The 26,616-nt window shown below is 37.8% G+C and overlaps 1 protein-coding gene across 5 annotated transcripts in view; it reads left to right on the top strand.

Annotated features, from left to right (window-relative positions):
• LOC121429272 (V-type proton ATPase 116 kDa subunit a1-like) overlaps positions 1-26,616 on the top strand; it is a 48,730-nt gene that overhangs the window by 17,296 nt on the left and 4,818 nt on the right. For 3 of the 5 annotated variants that reach the window (XM_041626259.1, XM_041626260.1, XM_041626258.1), the window contains exons 4-20: positions 390-487; positions 1,523-1,651; positions 2,497-2,517; positions 7,089-7,192; positions 8,190-8,316; positions 9,269-9,351; positions 11,495-11,588; positions 11,969-12,181; positions 13,394-13,544; positions 16,316-16,455; positions 17,363-17,508; positions 18,241-18,331; positions 20,306-20,424; positions 22,584-22,791; positions 24,357-24,464; positions 25,527-25,649; positions 26,323-26,440. In XM_041626259.1, the coding sequence (XP_041482193.1) occupies positions 390-487; positions 1,523-1,651; positions 2,497-2,517; positions 7,089-7,192; positions 8,190-8,316; positions 9,269-9,351; positions 11,495-11,588; positions 11,969-12,181; positions 13,394-13,544; positions 16,316-16,455; positions 17,363-17,508; positions 18,241-18,331; positions 20,306-20,424; positions 22,584-22,791; positions 24,357-24,464; positions 25,527-25,649; positions 26,323-26,440 (2,073 nt within the window). The remainder of the gene's footprint in view (positions 1-389; positions 488-1,522; positions 1,652-2,496; positions 2,518-7,088; positions 7,193-8,189; positions 8,317-9,268; positions 9,352-11,494; positions 11,589-11,968; positions 12,182-13,393; positions 13,545-16,315; positions 16,456-17,362; positions 17,509-18,240; positions 18,332-20,305; positions 20,425-22,583; positions 22,792-24,356; positions 24,465-25,526; positions 25,650-26,322; positions 26,441-26,616) is intronic. The other 2 variants (XM_041626263.1, XM_041626262.1) reach the window with 2 other exon arrangements.

Genomic DNA, 26,616 nt, shown 5'->3' with positions numbered 1-26,616 from the left:
CCGAATGCTCAGTTTTCCCATGGCAACCATGGGGAAACATGCGGGGACGTCATGGTCTAGTGGTTAAGACTCTCTTCTTTCAATCTGAAGGACTCGGGTTGGATTCCAAGCGTGTTTTCCTTCGGCAAGAAATTTACCCAGATTGTGCTGCACTAAAGCCCAGGTTAGGTGAATGGGTACTGGCAGGAACTTGGAAGTAATTCCTTAAAAAGCTGTGTGCACCGGAATCGGTAGACTATCTTAGCCAGGGTAATAAGGAGTGCCTTGAGCACCTAGCAAGGTGGATACGCATGCTATACCAAGAAATCCTATTATGGAAAAATGCAGTATCTGGCATTCTTTTGTAAATAGTCTTGATTCTCTTCCTCGTGATTCTGTTTTGATTGTAGGTTATCTTGAGAAGGAGATCCTGAGAGCTGATATCCCTGTCCTGGACACAGGAGAGAACCCTGATGCTCCTGCTCCAAGGGAGATGATTGACCTAGAGGTATGAATGAGGGAGGTCAGGGTCCTGTAACACAAAGGTTAGCGATTGATCGTACGCTTGATTTTCACGATTGATTGTACATTATAGTCAATGGAATCAATTGTAGAAAAAATGTTCTACGATCATTGCTAAGTTTTGTGTTACGGGCCCCAGATCCAGCCTGACCAGGCATAGTACCCTTTTAGGGGCCAGTGTTCTTGCATGATAGCCGGCCTCTCAAAGCTATTGTCTATTTGGCTGAATCTGTGCCTGGATTCAGCCTTTATAGGGGAAATGGGAAAACAAGTAATACACATCATTTATAAAACAAGTGATTTACATTTTTGTTTTGTTAATCTTGGGTATTCGCATAAACATTCAAAAGCCTATTGGAAATTAGATTTGAGTGTGCTGCATTGCCCACAATCATAAATGTGCATCATTCTTTTTTTTTGTTCCATAAGGGATTCCCCTCATTTCTGCATTTATTGAAAATTCAATATATGAAACACAATAATCATAATGAATAAAAAGAAATACAAAAATAAATGAAAAAATTACAAATTGTGACGATTACATGATAGAATAATTTACATAGATATACATGTAAGCAATAATATATAAAACGAAATGCAGTGGCCAGCTATCTTAAGCAAAATGCTCGAGAGAATAGCAGCCAGAGGTTGGCAGCTACATGAAAACCATTGTAGAGAAAAATTCACGGGTCTATGATAATGATGTCACATAATTATTTGAAATGTTAAGGAAAAAAAAAGGGGAGAGGGTGTAGGGGTCAGGTGAAGTGGGTGCAGATGTGGGTGCACATGCAGGTTAGATTTTTACACGTACTTTGATACAAGAAACCTCATTGCTAAGCAAGTGTGCGCTTGACATGCTGCTAAAAAGCTATGAATCCAGTGACCGGGTGATGATAATTGTGAAGCGCTTTGAGCATTTGTAGATTGATATAGCGCTACATAAAAGCCAATTATTATTGTTATTATAAACCATTGTTATGTATTTTTTCCCCTACCTCCGTTCCTCCTCTACTTACAGGCGTGCTTTGAAAAGCTTGAGAATGAACTGAAGGAAGTGAACACCAACCAGGAAGCCCTCAAGAGAAACTTCCTAGAACTGACTGAACTCAAGCACATCCTGAGGAAGACTCAGCATTTCTTTGATGAGGTATGCCTTTTCTTTTCAGCTGAAATTATCACATTTATTCGTACGTAAACGGGCTCGGTGGAAAAGCCGCGGTGTAGCGGTTCGGACTCTCGCCTTGTAATCAGAGGGTTGTGTGTTCAAATCCCACCGCGGCCTAGCGTCCTTTGGCAAGGCATTATTCCACACCTTGCCACTTTCCACCTAGGTGTTAATTAGGTACCCTTTAGGATGCGAAAGCCTTTCTTGTAGTGTGCCTAGTAATAGAATCTCGAAACTCATGTTGAAATGTTCTCCAGTGAGCGGAGAAAGTGTGTAAATTGTGTGCAGGCATGCTAGGATCTGATGACCGAGGTCATATTTGCAATGTTAGTGGTTAGAAAATCAAAGATTAAATGCTCTTTAAATGTAACTTTGGGTGGCCTATTGATAGGCCTCAGTGCCTCTTTCATTGCTCTATTTTCATTGTTTTATTTTCTGAACGATAATAGTAATTAAAGATGAGAGTTACATGTATATTAATTTCTTAGAAAGATATTAAAATAGAAAAACAGTCTACAGGTATGTGTATGACAGGATGAATTTTGAAATGACAATAATCTTAAAAACGGATGAATTTTGAAATTTATCTTAGTCTTAAGGTTTGAAATTTGAGTATAAAACCAATTAAATGATTCATTTTCAGGGTACATGTTGTCTTTTTAGAAAGATGTATGTTTTGGGAAGAGTAATGAAAATCAATTTGCATTTGCTGTTTAACACAGCACTTGTTGTCTTTTTCTCCAAATATTTTTTTAGTAATGAGTTGTTTATACGCACTTTCCAATGATTTATTGAAATATTCTATTTCTCCTTTGGCATTCTTACAGCAATTGCTGAGCTTGTCAACGGTAATGAATTATCAAAAATCTCTGAGCATGTTTGCCTGAATCATATATACCACGTGATAGTATGACTTTGATAAATGTTTCTGTAGGAACGAAAAATTTCGAGATGGCTCCACTTTCAATTGTCACTATCATTTATCAGATTTCATAAAGATCTCAATCGATTAAAAATATCACATTTCTTTTATTAAATAAAAAAACGGTCATTTGCCAACATGTTCAGAGAGTCAATCTGTTTACAAATTAGTTTCTGTTATTCAGTTTCATTTATAATTAAACAGAGACAAAATTTGAGTTCAGTTGCAATACTTTGATTTGGTACAGTTTGAAGGCTTTACTTACATTACTTCTTTCCTTTTTTAGCTCCCCTTACGGGTGAAATTCAATATTACTTTCTTTGTGGTTGGTTCTTATGGCTTTTGTGGTAGTTGTTGTTAATCCTGTCTCTGGCAAGGGGTATCCTTTAGGTTGCCTTGCATGATCTTTTGTTTTCAGTGATGATGTTGTCAATGTCATTGAAGCCATTTATTGTTACATGTGTAGAAGAATATGATAGTTTGTGCGTCATCAGCAATCTGTGGATTTTAGAAATATTCTGGTGGACTTGAAATGAGCATCATTCACTGTGCCCTTGTAATACTGTGTCTGGTCCTTTTTCTCTTTAATAGATTACAATATTTCTGAAGGGAATAACTTTGGTTTTTCAAAATTGATAAGTATTGTTGGTCGTAAGATGAAAGATCTTGACGAACTTATTTCTGTTCCGCCCTATGTAAAAAAAGAAAAAATCAACTCAAAAGAGGTTTTTTGTATCAGTCTTTATAAATGTGGAGCAAATTGCATTATAATGAACAGGTACTATGAAAAATTTCCCTAATATTATAAAAAAATCATTTTGTTTTTAGTCATGTGACATTGTGTTCATACACATATAAATCATTCTTTAAAAGGAATAGTATGTTTTATATGATTTGTCATACTAAATGCATGATTGCATGGTGTTCTCATAATTCATTTATACTTTTGCCGATATATTTGTTTTAAAGTCAAGTCTTTTCTTTAAGATAGTCCTTTATTATTGATAAGAGACACCTAATTGATCATCTCGTTATTATTTTTATGAACCCAATATTTTTTTTTTAATGAAAGTGGGATATATCATCATTAGACAGTATATGTAGATCATATGAATGTTAGGGGGAAAATGATATTGAATCTCTTTGGAATGTTATACATAAACATTCTGACTTTTTGACAATGACCCGTATTCTGAACTCTGGTTTAGATTAAACCCTGGTTTAAAGTTGTGGTTTAACTATGGAGAGCCAATTGGGGCACAAATCCCTAACAGTACATATCCAATTTATTGGTTACACTTCGTAATTCCGAAGGTTCGTAATTCCGAAACACGTAAATTGCCTATACCTATATCGCAAACGACCAACACACTTAATCCCCCAGCTGCATCTTTAAACTATTTGCTTGGGCAGCATTTGCTCAGATAAAATCGAAAATAAGCATATGTTTGATCCGGGCGCCTATTCTTAAATCGATACATGCTTTGGCCACAACACACATATCATAGTTAATCATTGCATACATGTAATATCCTATTATCTTGCAAGAACAGCACCGTTCTTGTTACCAAAATGAATTAGTTTCATTTTCGGAAATACGAACCTTATTTAATTTTCGGATTAACGAACCTTATTTTGTTTTCACATTTACGAACCTTCGGAAATACGAACCTCATTTCGTTTTCGGACTAACGAACATTCGGAATTATGAATCTCATTTTGTTTTTGGACTAACGAACCTTATTTCGTTTTCGGATTAACGAACCTTAGGAATTACGAATGTATGCGCAATTTCTCGTATGACATCCAACCTGTCTGGGAATGATAACTGAAGTCTTTCAAAGTATTTTTCTTCGCTGTGAAAGCAAAGGAAACAAAGTAGAAAACATAAGAAATATACAATGTAAACAGAATGTTAGATTTTTGGGCTCCCATAATTTTAGCACAGACTTAGACCATGTTCTAATTTAAACCTGAATTCAGAATACAGGCCTACGTGTTTTAAACCCTATTTCTTTGTTCTAACATTCTAATTACTTTGTTATACTTGTAAATACAACTGTATTTGGAAAGGGTATCCTTGTGCTATCATCACAATAGGAATTTCATAACATATTCCGGTACATATACATGTATATGTATTTCTGTGAATTGTAAATTGCGATTTATCTAGTAAATTAATATAAATAGTTACATCATACAATCTAAGTTGAAAATAAAAGAATAGCCTTACTTTTTTGGGGGGTCCATACTTTCAGCAATTCATTTTGACCAACAGCTTACAGTATTTAGAAACACATTCCTCGTACCCAACATATATATATACACACTGTATGTTTTATCATTTGTTTAATAATGTACTGTAGTCCCGACCAACTCACTATATTCAAGTACATGTACAGTACCTGTCACTCATAATTAGGAAATTTGGTTACCAAAAAATAGGCTTAAAAAGGGATATCCACATAAATTTAATATTTCAAACATTCATGCTAAATGTATATTAGCCAATAATTTGATATTTAAATTCTAAAGATCTGTGGCTGACAAAACAATTATGTGTTGGCAATAACAATACATGTAGTTCTATATACTTGTCAATAGAGCCTTGTATTGTAAGGCAAATGTGTGGCACTTTTTATCTGTTGTATGTACATGTGTTTTCACCGTAAGAAGTTTGAAGACGATTAGATTTCACACTGATATCATGGGACAAAATTGGTTTTATAAACTGAAACTGAATCAAAACTCCTCAGGAAAATTATTTTTATACAAGCGGATTGATTCAGATTTATGTCCGTACCAGTACTTTTTTAAAATGTAATTTATGGTGACACAACATTTGCTCCTGCGACAATTGCTCTGGGCTTTATTTTGTGTAAGATTTAGGGTCAGGGTTAGGGTTGCAATAAGATTTTATTTTAGGGTTAGGTTTAGGATAGAGTATAATGTTAAATCCAGGGTTGAAGTCGGCGATTCCATTAGTGTTTGGAATTCACAGCAGAGTAATTGTCGCCAGAGCATATGTCATGGAACCATATTTTAGATCCTCCATTCATTGCACTTCAACTGACATGATTTATTTTCCATTTTCTTTGTACCCCACCCACTTCACGTGTCTTCCTTCTCCACTTGTGTCGTATACCTACTTTTCGTTCTAATACTTTCACAATGCCTTTAACGATTCTCACTCATCACCCCCCCCACCCCCACCCCTAAACAAAATATGTTGCATCATCACTGCCTGAATTAAAATGCTTGCATTCATTTGAATGACAATAATCACTAATTCATTTTAATTCTTTGTTTATTTGCAATTTTTATTTAACACGCATCACATGTTTCATTGACTGCACTAAACCATTTTTGTTTCCGTTTTCATTAAAATGTTCGTGTAATGTTCCTTGCTTCATGTTTATTCTGATGAAACCAAATTGACAAATCATTTGGTCCTTATGTCATTCGTGTTGGATAAAACTATCTTCCACCTGCTTATTTAATTTTTCTTCTTTTTCAATGTTGCTTGTGTTATCTGTGAGTCAATGTCTTATGAAACATTTTATTTTACTTTTATGATGAATATTCTTCAAAATATTTGAAATGTATTTTACTTTGCATATCTGGTGAATTTCATCGATCTTGCTTTGGTCATTGAATCATCATTTCAATATCTCCTCTTTCCCTTGTTAAAATGGATTATGTGCTGTGAAATTCTGAACCGAATACTTCATACTGAATGCATACCTTCAATGCCATACATCTATAACTGCTGGGCCTTCTAAAACCTGCGTTGTGTGAATTAAAATACCATTCCTGGTACACTGCTTTAAGTTATGAATATTCATGGTATTGTGGTTTCACGTTAATCTCGGTTCTTCAATCTTTATGCATCGTGGTATAAAATATACCCTGCACCTTGCTATCGTTGGTATCTTGTGATTTTTTTTCTAATCGTAATTTGTTTTTGGTGTTGCTATATTCTCTCCTCTACACACTCTTGATAAAACTGCCTTGCACTGTAATGTGATGCATATTGCTTTTGCATCTTTCTTGTAAAAAAAAATGCTTCCACCTGGTACTTCCTCGAACACACCTTTCCTTGACACCTTCCTTTTCCCCCTTCAATACCTTTGTTTGTGGTCTATCTTCTTGATGTACAATGTGTTGCCTTTTCATCTTATCTGTACATAAAAACACCCAAATGCGTCCAATCTGCACTTCCCAAAATACCCCTTTTATGCTGACAACTCACCCCCCCCCCCTCGTGCGTCTGCCTCTCCATGGAAATAATGCACCACTCTTCACCTCCCCCAAAAAACACTTCCCTGTCCACTCCCACCCCCCCCCCTCCTCCTGTACATCGATCCATTGGGGATGGTGCTTCCGATTCCTACCTGTGTTTGCTGTTCTTGCTTGTTGTCTGTGTGTCTTTCCGTATGTCTGTCGGGTGTGTGTCTGTCTGTCTGTTTGTGTGTGTGGAACATTTCTAAACTCCAGGCTGAATTCCACCACCAGCAGATGCACGATGGAGACGGCATGGAGGAGGCCCACAAGCTTCTTGGAGACGATGGACCGAGGATGGGACAGCCAATGAGACTCGGGTATGTAACCAAATGATACATTAATCTGTTGACTACTGAATTGTATAATTCCCTTATTAAAGGCCACTGCACACCTTACGACTGTTTGCAATCCGATTTTGGAATAAATCACATTTTGCTCATTTTCTGAAAAAGTGAATGGAACATATCATTTTATTTGAGGTTAAAATTAATTGAAGGAATACTAATATAACCATTTTGAAAGATTACAAGCTTTTATTTTAGAGTAAAGGCCAAATTAGTTTCAAATCCTAGGCAATCTTACGACTGCTATGACGTTATTACGACTAGATATTGAATTTGCTTTTATTCTAAGAAGGATGATAGCACAGTCACAGATTTGAACACAGGTATTTGTACAATGATTTAGAACATTACACTGTATGATATTCCAAGTCTCAATATTAGCATAAAATTCTACTACATTTTATTCTGAAATCTGGTCACAGACCAATCGTAAAGTGTGTGGTCGCCTTTAGAATTTGTAGGCTACAGTACAAGGACCAACTGGCCCTAACTTGCCACTTTGCTCTAGTTCTGCTGTTTCTTCTTAATTTCTTTTGTCCGTTTTCTCACCCCAACATGAGCCAATCTCAGTGGAATTGATGAACAAAATTAATCAGAAAATAAGCATATTTAAAAAAAAAAGGATGGTACATGTGCATGTGTAAATTTTTTTTGCTCTCTGATAGTGGTCTAAACCTTTGGGCCCAAATTCACAAACATGTTTTCGAAACCATCAGTTGAACCCATGGTTTATGCAGATTTCCTGTATACAAATTATGCTTATTTACCGTACTGTATATTTAAAAAATGTCCAATGCTTATGCACGCTTTTGTCACAGTTGGCCAATTTGACGCCTGTTGCCTTGATTATCCACGCTATTTTGTTCATTTGTCCACTGTTTTGAATTAATGAGTCCTCTCTTCGAACAGTGGACTCATGAATAGATTGATGTTATTACATGTTGATATCTATTTGTTATTCTAAATTCAGATTTGTTGCTGGGGTGATCCAGCGAGAACGCATCCCCGCCTTTGAGCAGATGCTTTGGCGTGTCTGCCGTGGTAACGTGTTTCTCCGTCAAGCTGAGATAGATGCCGCCTTGGAAGACCCAAGCACCGTAAGTTGGAAACCATTTTCAGGTTTAGTATTGTTTGAAGCTAGTAAGACTGACAACATAATGATTGCTCTTTAGTCAAATATTCCTCTCTTGATTACTCCAAAAATGTATAAGGTTAAATTGTGGTTTTGAAGGAGGTTAGAATTCAGATTGGTATGACATTAATTTTGGTTAGAAAGTGTTATTGTTAAGCGCAGGGTCAAATAACTGTTTGGATTGTCAATAGATGTAATATGGTGTTTCTGTGAATGATTTGAAGTAAAATTTATTAATTATTGCAATTTTTAGTGCTGTCTCATACATAAAGGTACTACATGATTTTATCTTGGCATGTCTAAAACCTGAACCTCAAAAGAGATTGTTATTGTCCACTTTAATTGAAAATAGCTAAAGCTGGTCCAATGAATTCCTGTTAAAGCTAGCTTTAATGACTACATGTACATGTATCCATGAATTATGTTTAATTAAAATATCGTCGTACCCACCACGAACCGTCCTCTCTGGAATAGATACGGTGCGCTATCGCGATTTCACCATGAACCGTCCGCTCTGTTATGATGCCCACTGTAGCGTAAATAATTCACTTCAAGAAAATATAAAGATACGGGATGGAACCTGAACTATCAAACGAAGACACCGGTAAATAATTTGCTCTCCTTGTAGGTGCACTTATTGCTGGTTTTAAAGAAGCTTTTCTTTAAATTTGTTTTCTGCAAAACTGACTTTCGCATCGAAGTGCGCAGAGAGGACTGTTTGTGATGCGTGCGACAATATGTTAAAATGCAAGGGAGCATTTGATAAATTTCTTTATCGGTGATTTTCACTGACTTCTGTAGCTGCTGAAATCGTTGCATCTAATTGGATGAGAGCAAGTTATCATTAAAAAAATTGGTGAGAAGATCTTTGAAAGACTCTCCCTTGAGTAATCCTTTTTGACACGATCTGTTTGCAGGGTGACCAAGTCCAGAAGTCTGTCTTCATCATCTTCTTCCAAGGGGACCAACTCAAGAGCAGAGTCAAGAAGATATGTGAAGGGTAAGAATAATTTGGGTGAAGGCGTAGCTGTACAATCTTTTCCTTTTACACTGGGTGATTTCAAGTTCAGTGTTGACCATTTGGTGTTGGTGTTAGGTCAATTTTTACATGATTATAACACGGAACATAAAATGAAGGTGGTCCCGAAAATTCACTCACTAGTTGTTGAGATGTCGATAATGTGATCTGGATCAGTTTTACAAACTCTGAATAAGTTTTAGAGCTAGGGGAAGTAATCCAAATTCCAACACCAACACAAACACCAAGGCCAACACCGGACTTGAAATCACCCAATGAAAGTTGGGAATTTGGTTCCATGACATTTGCTCTGGCGACAATTGCTCTGCTGTAATTTCCACACACTAATGGAACGACCAACTTCAACCCCGACTGTAACGCTATACCTCATGCTAAGCCAAATATAAACCCCTAACCCTATTTCTCTGACAAAATAAAGCCCAGAGCGACTGTCACCAGAGCAAATGTCGTGTCACCTGGGAATTCAAATCCCACCAGCGCTTATATTTTTTGGCGAATCACTAATCCGTATATGTCACTCACCACACTTTGCCCTTGTTGCACAAAAGAAATTCCTCTGGTAACTTGCTATCCAATAGTAATTTCTGTTGAATCCTTGATTTCGACTAGCATTTCAGCATTGATAGTTTGGTAGTTACCATGGATGATACAAAATGGAGCGTTGTGGCCCAGTGGATAAGTCTTCTGACTTTGAAACAGAGGGTCGTGGGTTCGAATCCCAGCTATGGCGTAATTTCCTTCAGCAAGAAATTTATCCACACCATGCTGCACTCGACCCAGGTGAGGTTAATAAGTACCCGGCAGGATAAATTCCTTGAATGCATGAGCGCTGAAAGGCAGCTCGAGCTAAAGCCGGGGTAATAATACTAATAACAACGTGCCTCAGAATAGAATATTTCAAGATAGATGGCGCTATATAAATGCCTATTATAATAATACTAAATTTCATGCAATGAAGCCCTGGGGTGTTTCACAAAGATTAAGTATGACTTAGAGTCACACTTAAATGCCAACGCGTACATGATTTGCAACGCATAATGTAATTGATCAATGTGAAGTAGTGCACATCTTCTTGGAATGATCTGACCAATGTAGTCATGCCTTTTATTCTGTATGCAACCAGGCATTCAAGTGCGACTTTAAGTCCTATTCAAATCTTTGTGAAACACCCCCAGGTGTTAAATTGGTAGGTAGTAGGATATGAACATCAGTTTGATTAGAATGGCATGATTGTGCTTATAATATGGTGGCAACAACCACATTTGATTTATAAAGTGGTTCTCAACACAGTATTAAGTAGTCTGCAGGCACAGACCGTGATTGAAACTGATAAACAAGTGAGTATTCTATTAATACAAGACTAGCAAAAATAAATGAGAGGGACATTCTTTATACAAACCATTGGAAGGGACTGTAGGCTTCATATTCAGACGACTATCATCAAGTGAAGGGTTTGCACAGTAAACTATTACATACACTAAAGGCCCCTTTTACACCTGTTTTGAAACTGCCCCTTGGTCCAAACTTGTCCTAATTTTTTACGAAAAAGAGAATTACAGAGCTGCCAATTAGTGCTGATATTCAGTAATTTGTACTGAAAAATGAGAAGAGTACTGTGGTTCTACTTGCAAAATACTGATTTCCAAAGGTTCAGTTTTATGTGTTGTCCTATGGTATTTAACAATACTGATTTCCTAATCAAAATGCTATGAAGCGAGGATGTCGGTTGCCATGGTGTCATGGCAACCTGGTTCTAAACAAATGAACCCGGGGCCATTTCATAAAGCTGTTTGTAAGTTAGGAAAGCCTGGTGGTCTTTTGTTACACGCTAAACCATTGCCAATTTATTATACCATTTACCACAAGAAAGGATCACCAGTCGTTCTTAAAGTCGCTCTTAACTTTATACAAACAGCTTAATGCAACAGCGGCCTGTTATGACTCTCATAATGATGGTAACAACAAGGGACAAAACACATCACCATTTTTGCAAATACAAATGTGTATAGACGATCGTGCAGCTGCGACTCACTTTAGAACCAGCTGGTTCATTGTCATGACATCGTCACGTCACACTTCGGTACTGTATGTGATTTGTTGATAGGTTCCGTGCTACCCTGTACCCTTGCCATGAGACCCAGGCAGAGCGAAGGGAGACGGCCATTGGAGTCATGACAAGGATAGAGGATCTACAAGTGGTGAGTGCTGAATGATCTTAACTCCACTGTATCATCATCATCAATCTATTTCATCGTGTTTATTATTTTTATTTACATCAACATTTATTGTCATGATTACCACATCAATTTTAGGTTGAACCACATTCATTGTCATTACCATACTATATCATAATTATATTATTTTTATGCATGTAACATATTTATTTTCATCATCATTTACCACCATCACCTATAGGCCAATTCAAGTTTTGTCATTGTCCTCTTCATAAAAAAATCAACATTCTCAATCTCGTCATCTTTATCATCATCGTCACATCATCTTATACCTGTCAAGTGTTGTTGTTAAATAGGAATATTAATCTTTCTCAGTAAAAATATAAAATAAACTCTTTCCACAGGTTCTTAGCCAGACCGAGGAGCATCGTCAGCGCGTCCTGGTCTCTGCCGCCAAGAACGTCCGGGTGTGGTTCATCAAGGTCCGCAAGCTCAAAGCCATCTACCACACCCTCAACCTCTTCAATCTGGACGTCACCCAGAAATGCCTTATTGCAGAGTGTTGGTGTCCTGTGTCTGATCTGGACAAGATCCAAATGGCCCTCAGACGAGGCACTGTAAGTATCACTCAGGCCATAGCGTGTTTATAGCACAGTCGGTAGTGTGCGCCTGTAGAACCAAAGGTTATGGGTACGAGTCCAACCTGGGCAGATGACTGAAGCCTGTATTGTGTGTAAATGTGCCCCCCCCCCACTGTTCCATAGATGGAGGCTATATTACTATGGAAAATACTCCATCCCTCTGATAGTATGTTAAACGGAAGCCTCGTGTAGAGGAGAGGAACCACCTTTGCACGTTTAGAACTCACTGCACTATTCGTCTAAGAGTAGGGGGAAACCTTGGTGTACATGTAGTTGTCCACCTACACTGCCCCAATCAGTTATATCGAGTAGAGACCTGCGGGTCAAAGTGATTCGGTTCGCTTGTCGCCTCCCAGGCACAGGTGACACAAAACAAATAATAATAATCTATCAAAATGCAAAAAAATTAAGAACGTAGTATCCTAGGGATGATCTGCTTGATGAAAGCATTTTTTTATTTTCCTACCTATATTTTAAATTCTTCAACACCAAAATTGCTGGATGGCCAGCCAATGACATATTTATAAAGACCTTTCAAGCTTTATACAACACCTCATGGAATTTACCTAGTTTAATGAAGCAGATCTTGATCGTTAGTCCCAATTTCTTTGCATTGGGTTTGTCAAGTACACTCTACAGCATGTCTGAAATCAGTCGAAGGCCGTGGACTTCGATGCCCTATCTACCAGCCTCGATACCCCTCACATTGTCCTGAGATATTCAGGCATGATATTCTCCCAACTAAAATCGGAATTCTGGTCTTTTTTAATACCGGGGGTAATTTTTTTTCAGATTTTTTTTTCAATTTTTTTTGTGAAATCCTTTGCCCAAGAACATTCTCATGCTGTTTTTTACTGCTTTTTAAAGTCTTGTAATAAAAATATCGTGCAGACTCACCTCGAAAAATTACTTTGGATTTCTTTATTTTGTAAGATCGAGCTTGTAACCCTGACTGAGGTGCGTCGATTGGACTTCCATTTTTGACTTAGTGACCCTTCGCTATTTTCAGATTTTTTTCAGAGGGGAATATTATGCCTGGATTTTTTTGGCGCCCTTCTTATTTATGCCACTTTTAATATAGAAATATTATGTACAAATCAACAGCTTTGCCTAAAAATATTGATATAATAATGCCCGATTCACATCTCCAATTCAAAGCAATTTTGATGGTTTATTTTGAAAATGCAGGAGAGAAGTGGCTCGACAGTACCATCCATCCTGAATCGCATGGAGACCAGTGAAGACCCACCAACGTACAACAAGGTCAACAAGTTTACCACTTGCTTCCAGAGTTTGGTCGATGCGTACGGCGTCTGCACCTACGGAGAGGTCAATCCAGGTCAGAGGAATGTTAACCCTCGTTCACTGTCAATTTAGTTTGAAATCCGAAGAAATAAAGAATTGAAAGCTCTACATCCTGTTGGAAATTTCTGTCACCGCTGTGACTCTGTAGCCGTTAAAATTACAATATGTAGCCTGCCTCCCCAGTCTAGGTTCTTTAAGGCAATAAGAAGACATAACTATCTCCCAAAATGCCAATAGTAAACTTATTTCCTGAGAAAGGGTTACATAGTGAACTGAGAAGCCTCAACTGACGTACCGTAAGGGCACTAGTATTCAACCCGTTTGGAAAGTTTCCTCAAATATATAGAAATATAGAATTGACCTGAATTTCAGACCCGTCTTATTTCCAAGAGCAAATGCTGGTTATTCTTTTTCCGTTATTTTTTTCTTCAACCAGTCTACTTTGTGCACGGGCGATGGAATTATACGGCGATGTTTTTTGGCACTAGTATTCAACCCAGCGATGAAAGATGGCCCTGTCTCTCAATCTGCACTTGTCCCATCCAACTATGGACTAGACCATTTGAGATGAGACCAAACGGAATTAATCAAAGCCAGAGACTTACATAGACCTAGATCTAATTTAGCAATCTAAACCCTTTTGAGATTTGCTATCCTCACTAGGTTGAATACTAGTGCCCTTTAGTGCAAAAGGCCATCGCCGCATAATTCGATCCTCCGCGCATACAGTCGACAGATTGATAAAAAAAATACCGACGACAGATTACCCTGGAAATAACAAAGGTATGAAATTAAGATAAATTCCCTATTTCTAAATATTTTCGGGAATCTGTCGACATCTTTGAATTATGCCAGGTTGAATACTAGTGCCTATACGGTATGTATGTTTACCGTTCATAGAATTATTAGGTTTTTATGTTTTTCAGGCCTGTACTTGAAAATGACAAGAGTAGCTTTGTGGACTTTTTACTTGATATGAGGTGCATGCTCACCATGGTTTATGCAAGAATATAAAGGTTGTTTTTAGATAGATCACAAGAATAAAAACCGTGAACAATTGGTGTACATATATGATATCAAATCAAAAAAATGTAAATCTCAACATTTTGTTAAACATATTTTCATGATTTTTTTTCAGCAAAGTTAATGATGTTAATGACTTGTACCTGTATAAAATGCACTAGTGGTTATAAAAAGAAAGGGATTTTCTTAGATATGGGCAAAATTAGCAAATACAAAACCATTTTCTGTACAGAGGCTCTTTCTATGAGCAAACAGAAGGAGCAGCAATGGGTAGCCCAGTCTCAGCGGTTGTGGCTAACCTATATATGGAAGGATTTGAACAGAACGCTTTGCCCAAGTGTCCTTCCGCATGCCGCCCACGGGTGTGGAAGAGATACGTCGATGACACTTTCATAATTGTAAATAATTCCGAAGCAGACAGCCTACTCGCATACATGAACAGCCAGCAACCGTCCATCCAGTTCACTCTGGAGACTGAACAAGGAGGGAAATTAGCATTCCTTGATACGCTAGTCCAAAGACACGAGGGCGGGAAACTTTCCACCTCTGTCTACCGCAAGCCCACTCATACAGACCAATACATACCATATGATTCTCATCACGACAAATCGGTCAAGAAGGGTCTTGTTAAATGTCTGTTCGACAGAGCAGCACGTATTATAACTCACCCGCCTGAACTCCCGAAAGAAAGAGCACACATACGTGGCGCCTTATACAGCAACAGCTACCCACGCCGTTTTATCAAGAACACTTCCAAGAAAAAACAACCACCAAGGGATCAGAAGGTTTTCAAGACTTGTACAGTCTTGCCATACATAGATGGCCTTTCACAACAACTTAAACGCCGATTAGAAGGTCACGGTATCCGAACGGTTTTCCGCTCGGACACCACCTTACGCAAACAGCTTGTACGCCCCAAAGACCCTATCCCTGATCACAGACGTGATGGCGTAGTATACAACATTCCTTGCCAGGGATGTGACGGGTCTTACATCGGAGAGACAGCCCGACCGATAGTTGAACGCATTTCTGAACACAAGCGCGATGTTCGGTTACAGCGAACCGACACATCCGCGGTGGCAGAACATGCTTGGGAGAAGCAACACCACCCAGATTGGGAGGGTGTACATTGCATTGCCAAAGAAAGACATTGGTATACACGCAGGATTAAGGAGGCTATTAGTATACGTCTTTGTCCTAACAACTTCAACAGAGACAGCGGGATCGACATCCCCGATTTCTGGATGCGAACCATCCGACAGCACAATACCCCCTTACCTGGCAGTGCACGCCGGCCCGATCGTTCCCGGCCCCGATCGAGGGACCGCTCAGCCAGTCAACCCCCGCCCACGGGAAACTAGCGAGCCCGTCAATTTTGGTCTCATTTGCATATTGCCGACCCACGGCGTATTTGCATATAATTTGCATAACTCCTGACCAATCACACAACGGATCAGTGCCCACCTATTGTTCTCGCGCTTGTGCGTACGGTCTTGGAGATTAGTATAAATACAGTACGATATCGGACAATCCTTGTCACTTGATAAAGAGTTGCAGCGGCACTCGAAAGCTCGTGAACTTGTAAGCTAGTGAACACTTTTTGCGAGAGTGATCACGGATTTCCTAGAAAGCCAGTGAACACTTTTTGCGAGAGTGATCACGAATTTCCTTGTTGACCATAGTAGATTGCGAGACAAATGAATACCCTCTAGCGATTACAAAACCATTGGTTGAATATCCACATATGCAGTGATGTTTCTTTTGTTTGGTCTCTGTCTGCAGCTCCTTTCACCATTATCACCTACCCATTCCTCTTCTCCATCATGTTTGGTGATCTTGGTCATGGCTTCATCATGTTTCTCTTTGGTCTGTGGCTGGTGGTGAGAGAGAAGCAGCTTCATGCCTCCCTGGCCAACCATGAGGTAAGTGTTGCCTTTGGGATGTTGTCAGGTCCTTTGTCTCATTTATCATGTTTCTCTTTGGTCTCTGGCTGGTGGTGAGAGAGAAGCAGCTTTACACCTCCCTGGCCAACCATGAGGTAAGTGTTGCCTTTGGGATGTTGTCAAGTCCTTTGTCTCATTTATCATGTTTCTCTTTGGTCTCTGGCTTGTTGTAAGAGAGAAGCAGCTTCACGCCTCCCTGGCCAACCATGAGGTAAGTGTGGCCTTTGGAACTTTGTCAAGTCCTTAGTCTCATTTATCATGTTTCTCTTTGGACTCTGGTTAGTGAACAGTTGTATGGCCCCTGACCCATCATGAGGTAAGTGTAGCCTTTGGATGATGTCTTCACGTCCTTTGTTTTATTATCATGTTTCCCTCTGGTCTGTAAGTGTGACCTTTGAGTGATGTCTTAAAGTCCTTAGTCTCATTTATCATGTTCCTCTTTGTACTCTGGTCAGTAATGGGAGAGAAACTGCTTTACAACTCCTCAGACATCATGAGGTAAATACAGCCTTTTATATCATGTTTGAGTCATGATTAGTGTATGTTGTGTCAGATAATAATTATTACTCTAGGAGTATTTGATTTTCTATACAATGTACTGTACATGTAAACTTCTCAAAGTTGATATAGCTTTACCCAGATCAGAGGGACAATTCACTATTAATCGACTGAATAAATAAATGAAAGTTGAAACTTAATATATTCAGTAAAACTGGTGAAGAAAAAAGTGTGTTAAACAAAAAGGCTGATAATGATATAAAGTCTCTAGGGTTTATTTGATTCAAGACAAAGGGTCAGGGCCATTTTTAGGTCGATGCGTAACCTTTTTGCTGGCTTCATGAAGACCTATTTTGTTTCAGAGATCAGTGATTTCTTGTCTTTTTAGATGTTTGGCACTGTGTATGGCGGAAGGTACATACTGATGATGATGGGCATGTTCTCAGTTTATACCGGCTTCATCTACAATGACTGCTTCTCCAAATCATTCAACATTTTTGGATCGTCTTGGAATGTATCTGCTGCGGGATACTCGTGAGTATTAACATGTACCATTAACAGGGATGGTTAAGAGGCCGGCCTTAAGGCCACATTTTGCTAGCTTTGGCTGCAGGCCGAGTCACGCACACAAAGTCTCCAGGAGAGGGTATTTTTTTTCTAGTGGCCTTGTGAATCAGACTCGACTGACTTAAAGAGGCATTTCTCTGGCCTATTAGTAGTTCCATCTGAAACACAAACAGGAATGGTTCAAGGCCGGCCTTGGCTTCGGTCCGAGTCATGTATACAAAGTCTATCAGAGAACGACCTGTTTTTCCAGTGTCCTTGTGACTCGAAACTGCTAGACTCGACTCCATCCCTGGACATAGATACTTTTCTCTCCAGAGCCTAATGTTTGTTCTATGTTTAATAACAGAAAGAAAGGAAAATAGTATGACTACAATGAAGCAAAGTTTAAGTGGTTTAATCCTGGGTGCATGCCTATGTATTTTTCCTTCTTTCTTTTTTGCTTAATAATTGAGTTTGCTTATGGATAGTATACAGTGCAACAAACTTTAATCTAAGTTAGTACAAAGTACCTCTAACCTTAATCTAACTTAGTACACAGTGCAAAATACTTAAATTGAAGATAATACACAGTGCAACAAACTTTTATCTGAGGTAGTTAGCAGTGCATCAATCAAACTTTAAGATAGTACAAAGTGCAATGAACTCTTGAACAAACATTTGACCATGTTGCACTATTTTTATTGTTGTTTTCATGTTTAGTGATCATCTCCTAGAACAGGACATTTCCCTTATCTTGGATCCCAAGACCACTTTTGAAGGAGCGGATCCTTATCCGTTTGGAGTCGATCCAGTGAGTACTTTTGATTTGTCACCTCTTGAAGACATGGGCCTGTATTCTGAAGCTCGGTTTAAAGGGGAAGTTCATCCTGACAAAAGTTTATTGTAAAAATAGCAGAGAAAATAATAAAAAATATTGCCGAAGGTTTGAGAAAAATTCATCAAATAATTAAAAAGTTATTAGAATTCCAATTATTTGATTTGTGACGTCATATGCGAGCAGCATTCCTACATAGCGAATGGTAAAAAAATCAATGAAATGTCATTTTCTCAGAAAATTGAAAATGGTTTTCACTGTACCTTTTGTATATCAATAGACAAATCATTTCACACTGGATCATGAATAGAAAACAAAGTTAAGTCATCAGGAACCATACAAAATTGGAAATTCATGCATTTTATATTACATAACACATGGGGCAGCTGCTCGTTAATGACGTCACAAATCCAAAACTTTGAACTGTAATAACTTTTTTACTCTTTAACGGAATTTCCTCAAACCTTCACCAATATTTGTTACTATTTTTTCTGCTATTTTTACAACAAAGTTTCCTTCAGGGTGAACTTCCCCTTTAACTAAGACCTCGGTCTAACAATGTGCTAACATTATGGGAAGCCAAAAATGTCAAATTTTCCTTGTATTGTGTGTTTCTTATGTTTACTCTACTCTCCCATTTCTTCAGTAGTGAAGACAACTATGTCATTTATTCTTCCCATACAGTTGAGAATGATTTGAGAGTGATATGAGCTGATTATTTTTTTAATTCAATATTTAATTTTGTATATAGTGTAAATACATTTGTGTTACAGTGTTTATATCTATATAATTCATAGAAATTTGCTGATTATTTTACTCTATTTGTGTTTTGATAGGGGGTCTACATTTTACAAGCTCTGCTTTTTAGTAGGCCCCTCCACTTTTTTTTCATTTCATTGCTACGTTTCAATCCTGCATATGTTATGCATTGTTTTCATTGTAAACATGATTACGAAATGTACTTTGATGATTGTGGAATATGAACATATCAATAAATAAAAAAATAAAAGATACAGTGAACCTCTGCTGTTAGAGATTTTTGTCACAATTTGCTGTCCATAGTTCAGCCACAACTTAAGACCAGAATTTAATTAGTTTTTAAACCCAATAGAATACGGACCATTGAGCAGACAGGGATGTAGTTGAGGCCACATCTTGCTGGTCTTGGTCTTGACCTCGGCTGTGTTCCTGATTGTAGATATTCATATGTCTAACTCAATAGAAGACTTTCATATATCTACTCCATTAGGGACATAATCAAAACATTATGGCCCATACTCAGTTACTCATGTAGATGGTTTCAATCGGTCCATTGGTACAAAATCATGGACTATCCAAATTTTTTGGGAGACATAATTACGCTTGTTGCACCATGTACACTGAGAAAAGTATGACTATGATAGTATGCTTTTGGTGAAGGGTGCTTAATTCATTCTTGAAGGGCGATAATACGAAAAATCTGCTTTATCCCTGGTTTTGTGCACTGGTAATGTAGAATCCACCATTGTGAATTTGGGCCTATGAATTTTCACAGTTTAAAAGAAAGAAAGACAAAATGCAATACGTTATCATGATTACCATGATTTCTTTCAATACATAATGAAAAGTAGGAAAACACTTCGGATTGCATTCATGCCGATGGCAAGCCCGATGATATGGAAAATATTTCAAATGGTTTAATGATATCCAGATTAAAGCTTCTCTTACGGTCATACATCCCTCCAAAAGTTTCAATTGATAGTACAATATATAAATCATATGAATGTATACATGTCCTGTAGAAAATTCAGAGTGGATGCTATGAGACAATAGTACCTTGTAATTTTACACTGTCCCTTACCAAAATAAAAGTAATATAGTCATTGATTACTCCTAAACAAAACACTTCAAAAAACATTTTTAACAAGGCTGGATTCTCCTTTAATTGGCTTTTATGTGTTCTTATTTCAGATTTGGCAGCTGGCAGCCAATAAGATCAATTTCCTGAACTCTTTCAAGATGAAGATGTCCGTCATTTTTGGAATTAGTCAGATGTTGTTTGGAGTTTGCCTCAGTCTCTTCAATCATATGTAAGCAACAGATGTATAATGTTCAGAACCAAAGAACACTTGACCTTGTATACATACATCTATCTTTGCGACGAGCCTGCGCCAGGGAATTCCTAGTACCAAGTAGGAAAGCAGCCAATAAGGCAAATATGTCTAAGCAAATGAAATTTTGCTCATCGTAGCCTTACTTTCTATTCTTCACTTCGTCTGAAAATCAGTTTTTTATCAAATTCTCACTCAAGATGAGGATGAAAGGAGGCATAACAATGGAACTGAAACCCTAATAAGCTGTGGGTGTCAAAAATAAGGAATAGTTTGAAATTGGCTTAAAAGAACATATTTCTGGGGAGAATTAAATCATGATACTTTAAGGCATGACTCATGATAATGGACTACCCAAACATACACAGGAGAATAGATTTTTTTTACATGTATGCCACTGTATCATTTGAATTTGCTTTATATGCTATGTACATGTCTGCTAATGTGCGTTGATTCAATTGTAAATTGCTTTCAAACCCTTGTTAAAATTTAAAGTGCTGTTATATAAATACAATTTATTATTAATATGATAATTTATTGTTATTATTAATGATAATATTATTACCATTATTATTATTATTGTTAGGCCTGGGACGATTGTCACTTTTACCATTCGATTATTTCCTGAAAAAATAATCGAATGATTCGATTGTTCGTCGGAATCACGTCTTTTAAGTCACAATAGTTGACCAACTTTATGGTGACCCCCCCCCCATGAAGAAATCTCCATCAAAGTCACATGCTTAGCATAAATGAAAGTAGCCCCTTTCCCCCTTCTCCATGATTTTTATATCAAAAGAAACTACATGAAATGAGATTAAATCTTTCAGTTTATTGTTCTAATGAAAATCTTTCCTAAATCAATGCTGGTACTCTGGAATTATGCATGCATCCCTCCAAGTGCCACACCCCTGCATATGAATGAATCAGCCCAGATCAGCCGAGTCCAAAGCCCAAAGACGTAAACAACTCATTTATGAAATGTTCTTTGAGACTGACCCCAGGTGGAGCATTTCACTTGAAAAATTTCATCCCTTGCCCACACCATGTCCCAGCCCCCACTTGTGGCACTGCCCTACGATGCTACACATATATTTAAAAAAATTATTTTGCAAAATATTTCATTTGAAATACCTTTCAAAATTACGATTTTTTATCATTTGAACCTACATGTATAACTGGGTCTATTTTTGGAGACTAGTCGAGAAAGTACCGGTGAAAGCGGGCACGTGTTAATGTTGGAATGTAGTTTTCATTGTGTGAGGGGGATATAAAAAAGGTTGCATTGTTTTGAAACATGAAAGGAATTCTCCGGCTCCCACTCTTATCTTTCTCTCTCTCTCTCTCTCTCCCTCACACACACACACACAGATGGGGGAGGGGTCAATTTATTTCTGAAGTCATGACCTTTCCTGATAAGGGAACCACGTGCCTTCTTCTTTGTTTCCAAAAAAAGTTTCATTGGCTATCCGAAGGTCCAATCAGCTCAGTGAGCTGGTTGTGTGTTTACTTATTGTTTTGTGCACGCAGACAATGACTCATTTTGTGTATCGAGGGCAAGGTCGGGTGGGATTAACATTTTCGGAGCGCTTTCATGTTGATGTGTAACTGTGAATGTGATACAATCATTGATAATTTTTGAAAAATTACCTCAGTAACATCATTTTTAAACCTGTATGAAGTATTCAAAAACCGTTGTCATCATTGTTTTTTTGTCATTTTGTTATTATTACTTGGGTATTCAAGTTATCCCAACGTCATAATCGGGATCTGCCGAACATTTGATTAGTGTAAATTTTGCTAATCGATTGGTGATTGGCGGCATGCCAATGGAGCCATTCGATCAATCGATGTTTACTCCCAAGCCTAATTATTGTTATTAATATCATTTTGTTACTAAAATTATCAGCAGCAGCTTGCAAAGATGATATCCATTTGGGTCCGGTGTCACAAACCGAGTAACTGATTGTTCAAGTTATTGTTGTACATAATGATTGCAAAGTATCGGTGCTACAATCAATTTGTGAACTTTGTGTGACAGGGACCTTGTTCGAGTGCAGGATACAGAATGCTTCTCGGAATGGCAAATCGGTATTATAATTGATAATGAGCTGTTGTAAATACCCGTTACCTTTCAGCCACTTCAAGAAAACCATCAACATCTGGTGCGAGTTTGTACCCCAAATAATCTTCATGGTGTCCATCTTTGGGTACCTGGTTTTCCTCATCTTCTACAAGTGGCTCTTCTTCAACGTATATAACATGCACGGTGCCCCCAGTCTCATCCTCACCCTCATCAATATGGGCCTCATGGCTCCGCCCGATCCGGAAATGTTCGAGGGACAGGTAAGCGAGCATCGACCACCAAAAACTTTTTCTAAAGTCTACGTCTTTGTTGCTTACTATGTGACCTGCCACCCCCCAAACCAAAATCTGATATTTCAATTGAGCTGGAAAAAAGGACATCCTGAGCTTTAAAAGGACAGATACATTGTCAAATTGATTAGAAATAAACCACACAAGTACTTGATTGAATGTAGAGGAAATTGCCTCAAAGAATGAAGGAAAAACAGACTAAATTTCAGGGTGCACTCAAAGGGGAATCCAACCCAAATAAAAACTTGTTTTTATAAGAAAAAGAAAAATCAGACAAGTTGATAGGTGAAAATTTTAACAATATTGGACAAATAACAAGATAGTTATGAATTTTAAAAAGTTGTAAATATTGGTAATCACTATACTCATGGAGACTTCAAATTGGCCGCTTATGTGATGTAATAGTGATGCAAGGCAAGGACTACTCTTCCATGTACTCCAATACATATTCTGACTAAAATGTCATTTTCCCAAAAAGTTTTATTTCAGATTATATTTTTCTTTCATGAGGACATTAAACAACTACTACCTGGGTTATATTTAGATTACTGCTCCAGGGGAATGGGTATTTGTAGGAAAAAACCACAAATCCCAGATGGGAAAGTTGTCCTTGCCCCTTGTCATAATTTACTTACCCAGTTGCCAATTTGAAATCTACATGGTATTAGTGATCTCAATTTTAAAGCAGCTATAACTTTCTTATTGCTTGTCCAATTTCTTTCAAACTTTCACCATTCTGTTTAATTCATTTTTCTCCTTCCCAACACAACATTCTATGGCCAAGGCTGGATTCCCCTTTAAGCATGAGATGTGCTCTGTGTGCAAACGCGGTTAAACTTTGAAGAAGACCAGAAAAAAGTGCTGTCATAGAAAATTTGTATCTCGTCTTTTCCTTCACTTTACATCTTCAAATTTCGGCAGTATGAAGTATTCTTTCATATAAACTAAATTTTTGAAATTGCTTCTTGAAGACCAGAATACAGTATTATTTTTGCTATTTACAGAGAACCTTCCCTGCCGACCTATTGTTGGTTTGGGGTTGGCATGTCGTATATTTGCAAAGAGTATGTTTGGTGAATCCAGTCTCATCCTAACCTTGATCAAGAGTGCACTCGTGACACCGATAAATTCGTGATTGGTCGACACCTGCTTCAACTGCTTTCCATTTTGTCTCACCCTTATGGTCTAATCCTTGTTTGTCTACCTACCATTTGGTGTAACTACCATTTGGTCTAATTACCCTTTGGTCTAATTGCCATTTGGTCTAATTAACATTTGGTCTAAATGCCATTTTGTCTAATTGTCATTGGTCTAATTGCCATTTGTTCAAATTGCCATTTGGTCTAGTTACCATTTGGTCTAATTACTTTTTGGTCTAACTACCATTTGGGCTAATTACCTTTTGGTCTAAAATGCCATTTAGCCCTTTCATCATAACTCTCCACCCGCTTTGTTCGATAAGAGTTATATACAGCAGACTGCCATGTTTGACTCAAGTCACATTCTATTTTCTTTTTTTTGTTCCAAATTTTCAGGCGGAACTACAGAAGTTTTTGATCCTCGTAGGCTTTGCATGCATCCCATGGATGTTGCTGCCTAAACCTTTGATTATGAGGGCACAGCATAACAGGAAAGTCAACAAGGTCAGTTACTTCACATTTATCGTGGTCAGTGATGAGGGTGATGATTATCATGGTGGTGGTGGTGTTGATGGTGATGACTATGATGATGACGGCGATGGTGATGGTGATGATGATCGGTGATGATGAGGGTGATGATTATGATGGTGGTGGTGGTGGCAGTGATGGACAGGTGACGATGACGAGTATGATGACAATGGTGTTGATGATGATGATGGAGATGTTGGTGATGATGATGATCGGTGATGAATATGATGATAATGATGATGGTGGCAGCGGTGGTGTTGATGACAATAACTATGATGCCAGCAGTTTTGGTGTTGGTGATGATGATGAAGATGATGAATGATTATGATGATGTTAATGATAAATGATGAGGATGATGGTGGTGGATTGATCACAACTTTTGTAAAGTAGGCCCCAGATATCTGTGTTTGATACCAACTTTTAATCTCTAATGGTTGGTAACTTGGTATATTCTATCTTGCTCAACCCAAACTTTCTTAATTTCTAAGCGATCAAGATAGTACTATATTAATTGTCACATCAGCATACCCCAAGTATATCAGAGCTTCCAGTAGCACCAAATTTCAGTGATTAATGCTGAAAACAAGAATACTTCTGATGGTTTCATGTGAAACGCTGATTTCTAAAGTTTCAATTCTGTGTTCTGTGGCATTTCTTTGAAAATACTGATTTCCCCACCAAAATACTGATTTTCAGCTTTATAAGTACTGAAATGTTCTTGTTCTGGATGGCAGTGATGATATATACGGAGTTTCTTGTGCAATTTGAATTTGCTTGTACTGATGCTTAAATAAATCTGTCCTGGGGGGTGTTTCACAAAGATTTAAGTATGACTTAGGTCGCACTTAAATGTCGACGCATACATGATATGCAACGCGCAATCTTATTGATCAATACGCAGTAGTGCACATCCTCTTGGCATGATCTGACCAATGCTGTCATGCCTTTTATACTGCGCGCAACTAGACATTTAAGTGCGACTCTAAGTCATACTTAAATCTTTGTGAAACACCCCCCTGTATTCATTTGTATGTCCAGGCTGTCATGTATCGTGATGTACGTATGCTGTCTGGGAAGAGTGAGGAGACAGCCGAGGTGTTACATCATGATGAACTTGAAGCAGAAACAAGTGGTGCTACGCATACCTCTCCAAAGGATGAGGTGAGTAATGGCAAGCTTATCTGTTATAAGACTGGGGAGTCTGATTCAGCCTCTCCCCTTGACATTTTTCGCGATAAGTTTGCAGCACAAAATTTTTGACCGTGTAGCTCTCTGACTTTTTACTTTCAAGTGTTGTGCAACTTTTGAGACTAAAATTACGATCCCTGGGTACGCGGTTCAGAAATTACACATTTCGTAAGTGCATGAAGACCCAAAGTTGCTCAAAAATATGAATTCGTGTAGAAATCCAATGCAAATAGAGTTTTAAGCCAAAATTCACTAATACATTATTATTTTTCCTTGTATCAATTTTATATTGTTTATGGTCAAAATAAATTCGTGGACAATTTCCATTGAAAAACTAATAAAAAATAAAAAGCTGAAAACAACAAAATACATAAGAAATTTAGAAAGCAATGAAGTACACAAGGAAATAAATGTCATTTTGAATTATTTTTATAAGTACATTTGACCGGATTCCTATAAAGAGTCTGTGAGCCAAAAGTTAGCATTTTAGGGGCATATCTAGTTAATTAGAGCAAAATTTTGATTTTATGCATAAATTATCATAATTGATTACAAATAGATTTTTCGCAGAATTTGACTTTATAGTTTTGTACATTATAATTATAAGTAATTTGTATTATCGTGTATTTTTTTTTCTTCCATCCAGTTTGACTTTGGAGAAACTTTTGTCTACCAAGCTATTCACACCATCGAGTATTGCCTGGGATGTATTTCTCATACAGCTTCTTATCTACGACTCTGGGCTCTCAGCTTGGCCCATGCTGGTAAGGCTAGAACTGATGTTTGTGGTGGTGGTGCTTTGTGGCAATGATGGGTGGTATAGTGATCGTAGTGATGATGATAATGGTGTTGCCGATGATAATGTTGTTGGTGGTTCGGTTATAGCGGTAAGAGGTGGAAGTGGTGGTCATGTTGCTGATGGTTGTTTGGATAGTGGTTG

This window comes from Lytechinus variegatus, chromosome 15 (genome assembly GCF_018143015.1).
Source record: "Lytechinus variegatus isolate NC3 chromosome 15, Lvar_3.0, whole genome shotgun sequence".
Taxonomy (NCBI): Eukaryota; Metazoa; Echinodermata; class Echinoidea; order Temnopleuroida; family Toxopneustidae; genus Lytechinus; species Lytechinus variegatus.
Note: the sequence above shows the minus strand (reverse complement) of the source record. Positions and strands in the feature narration are given on the sequence as shown.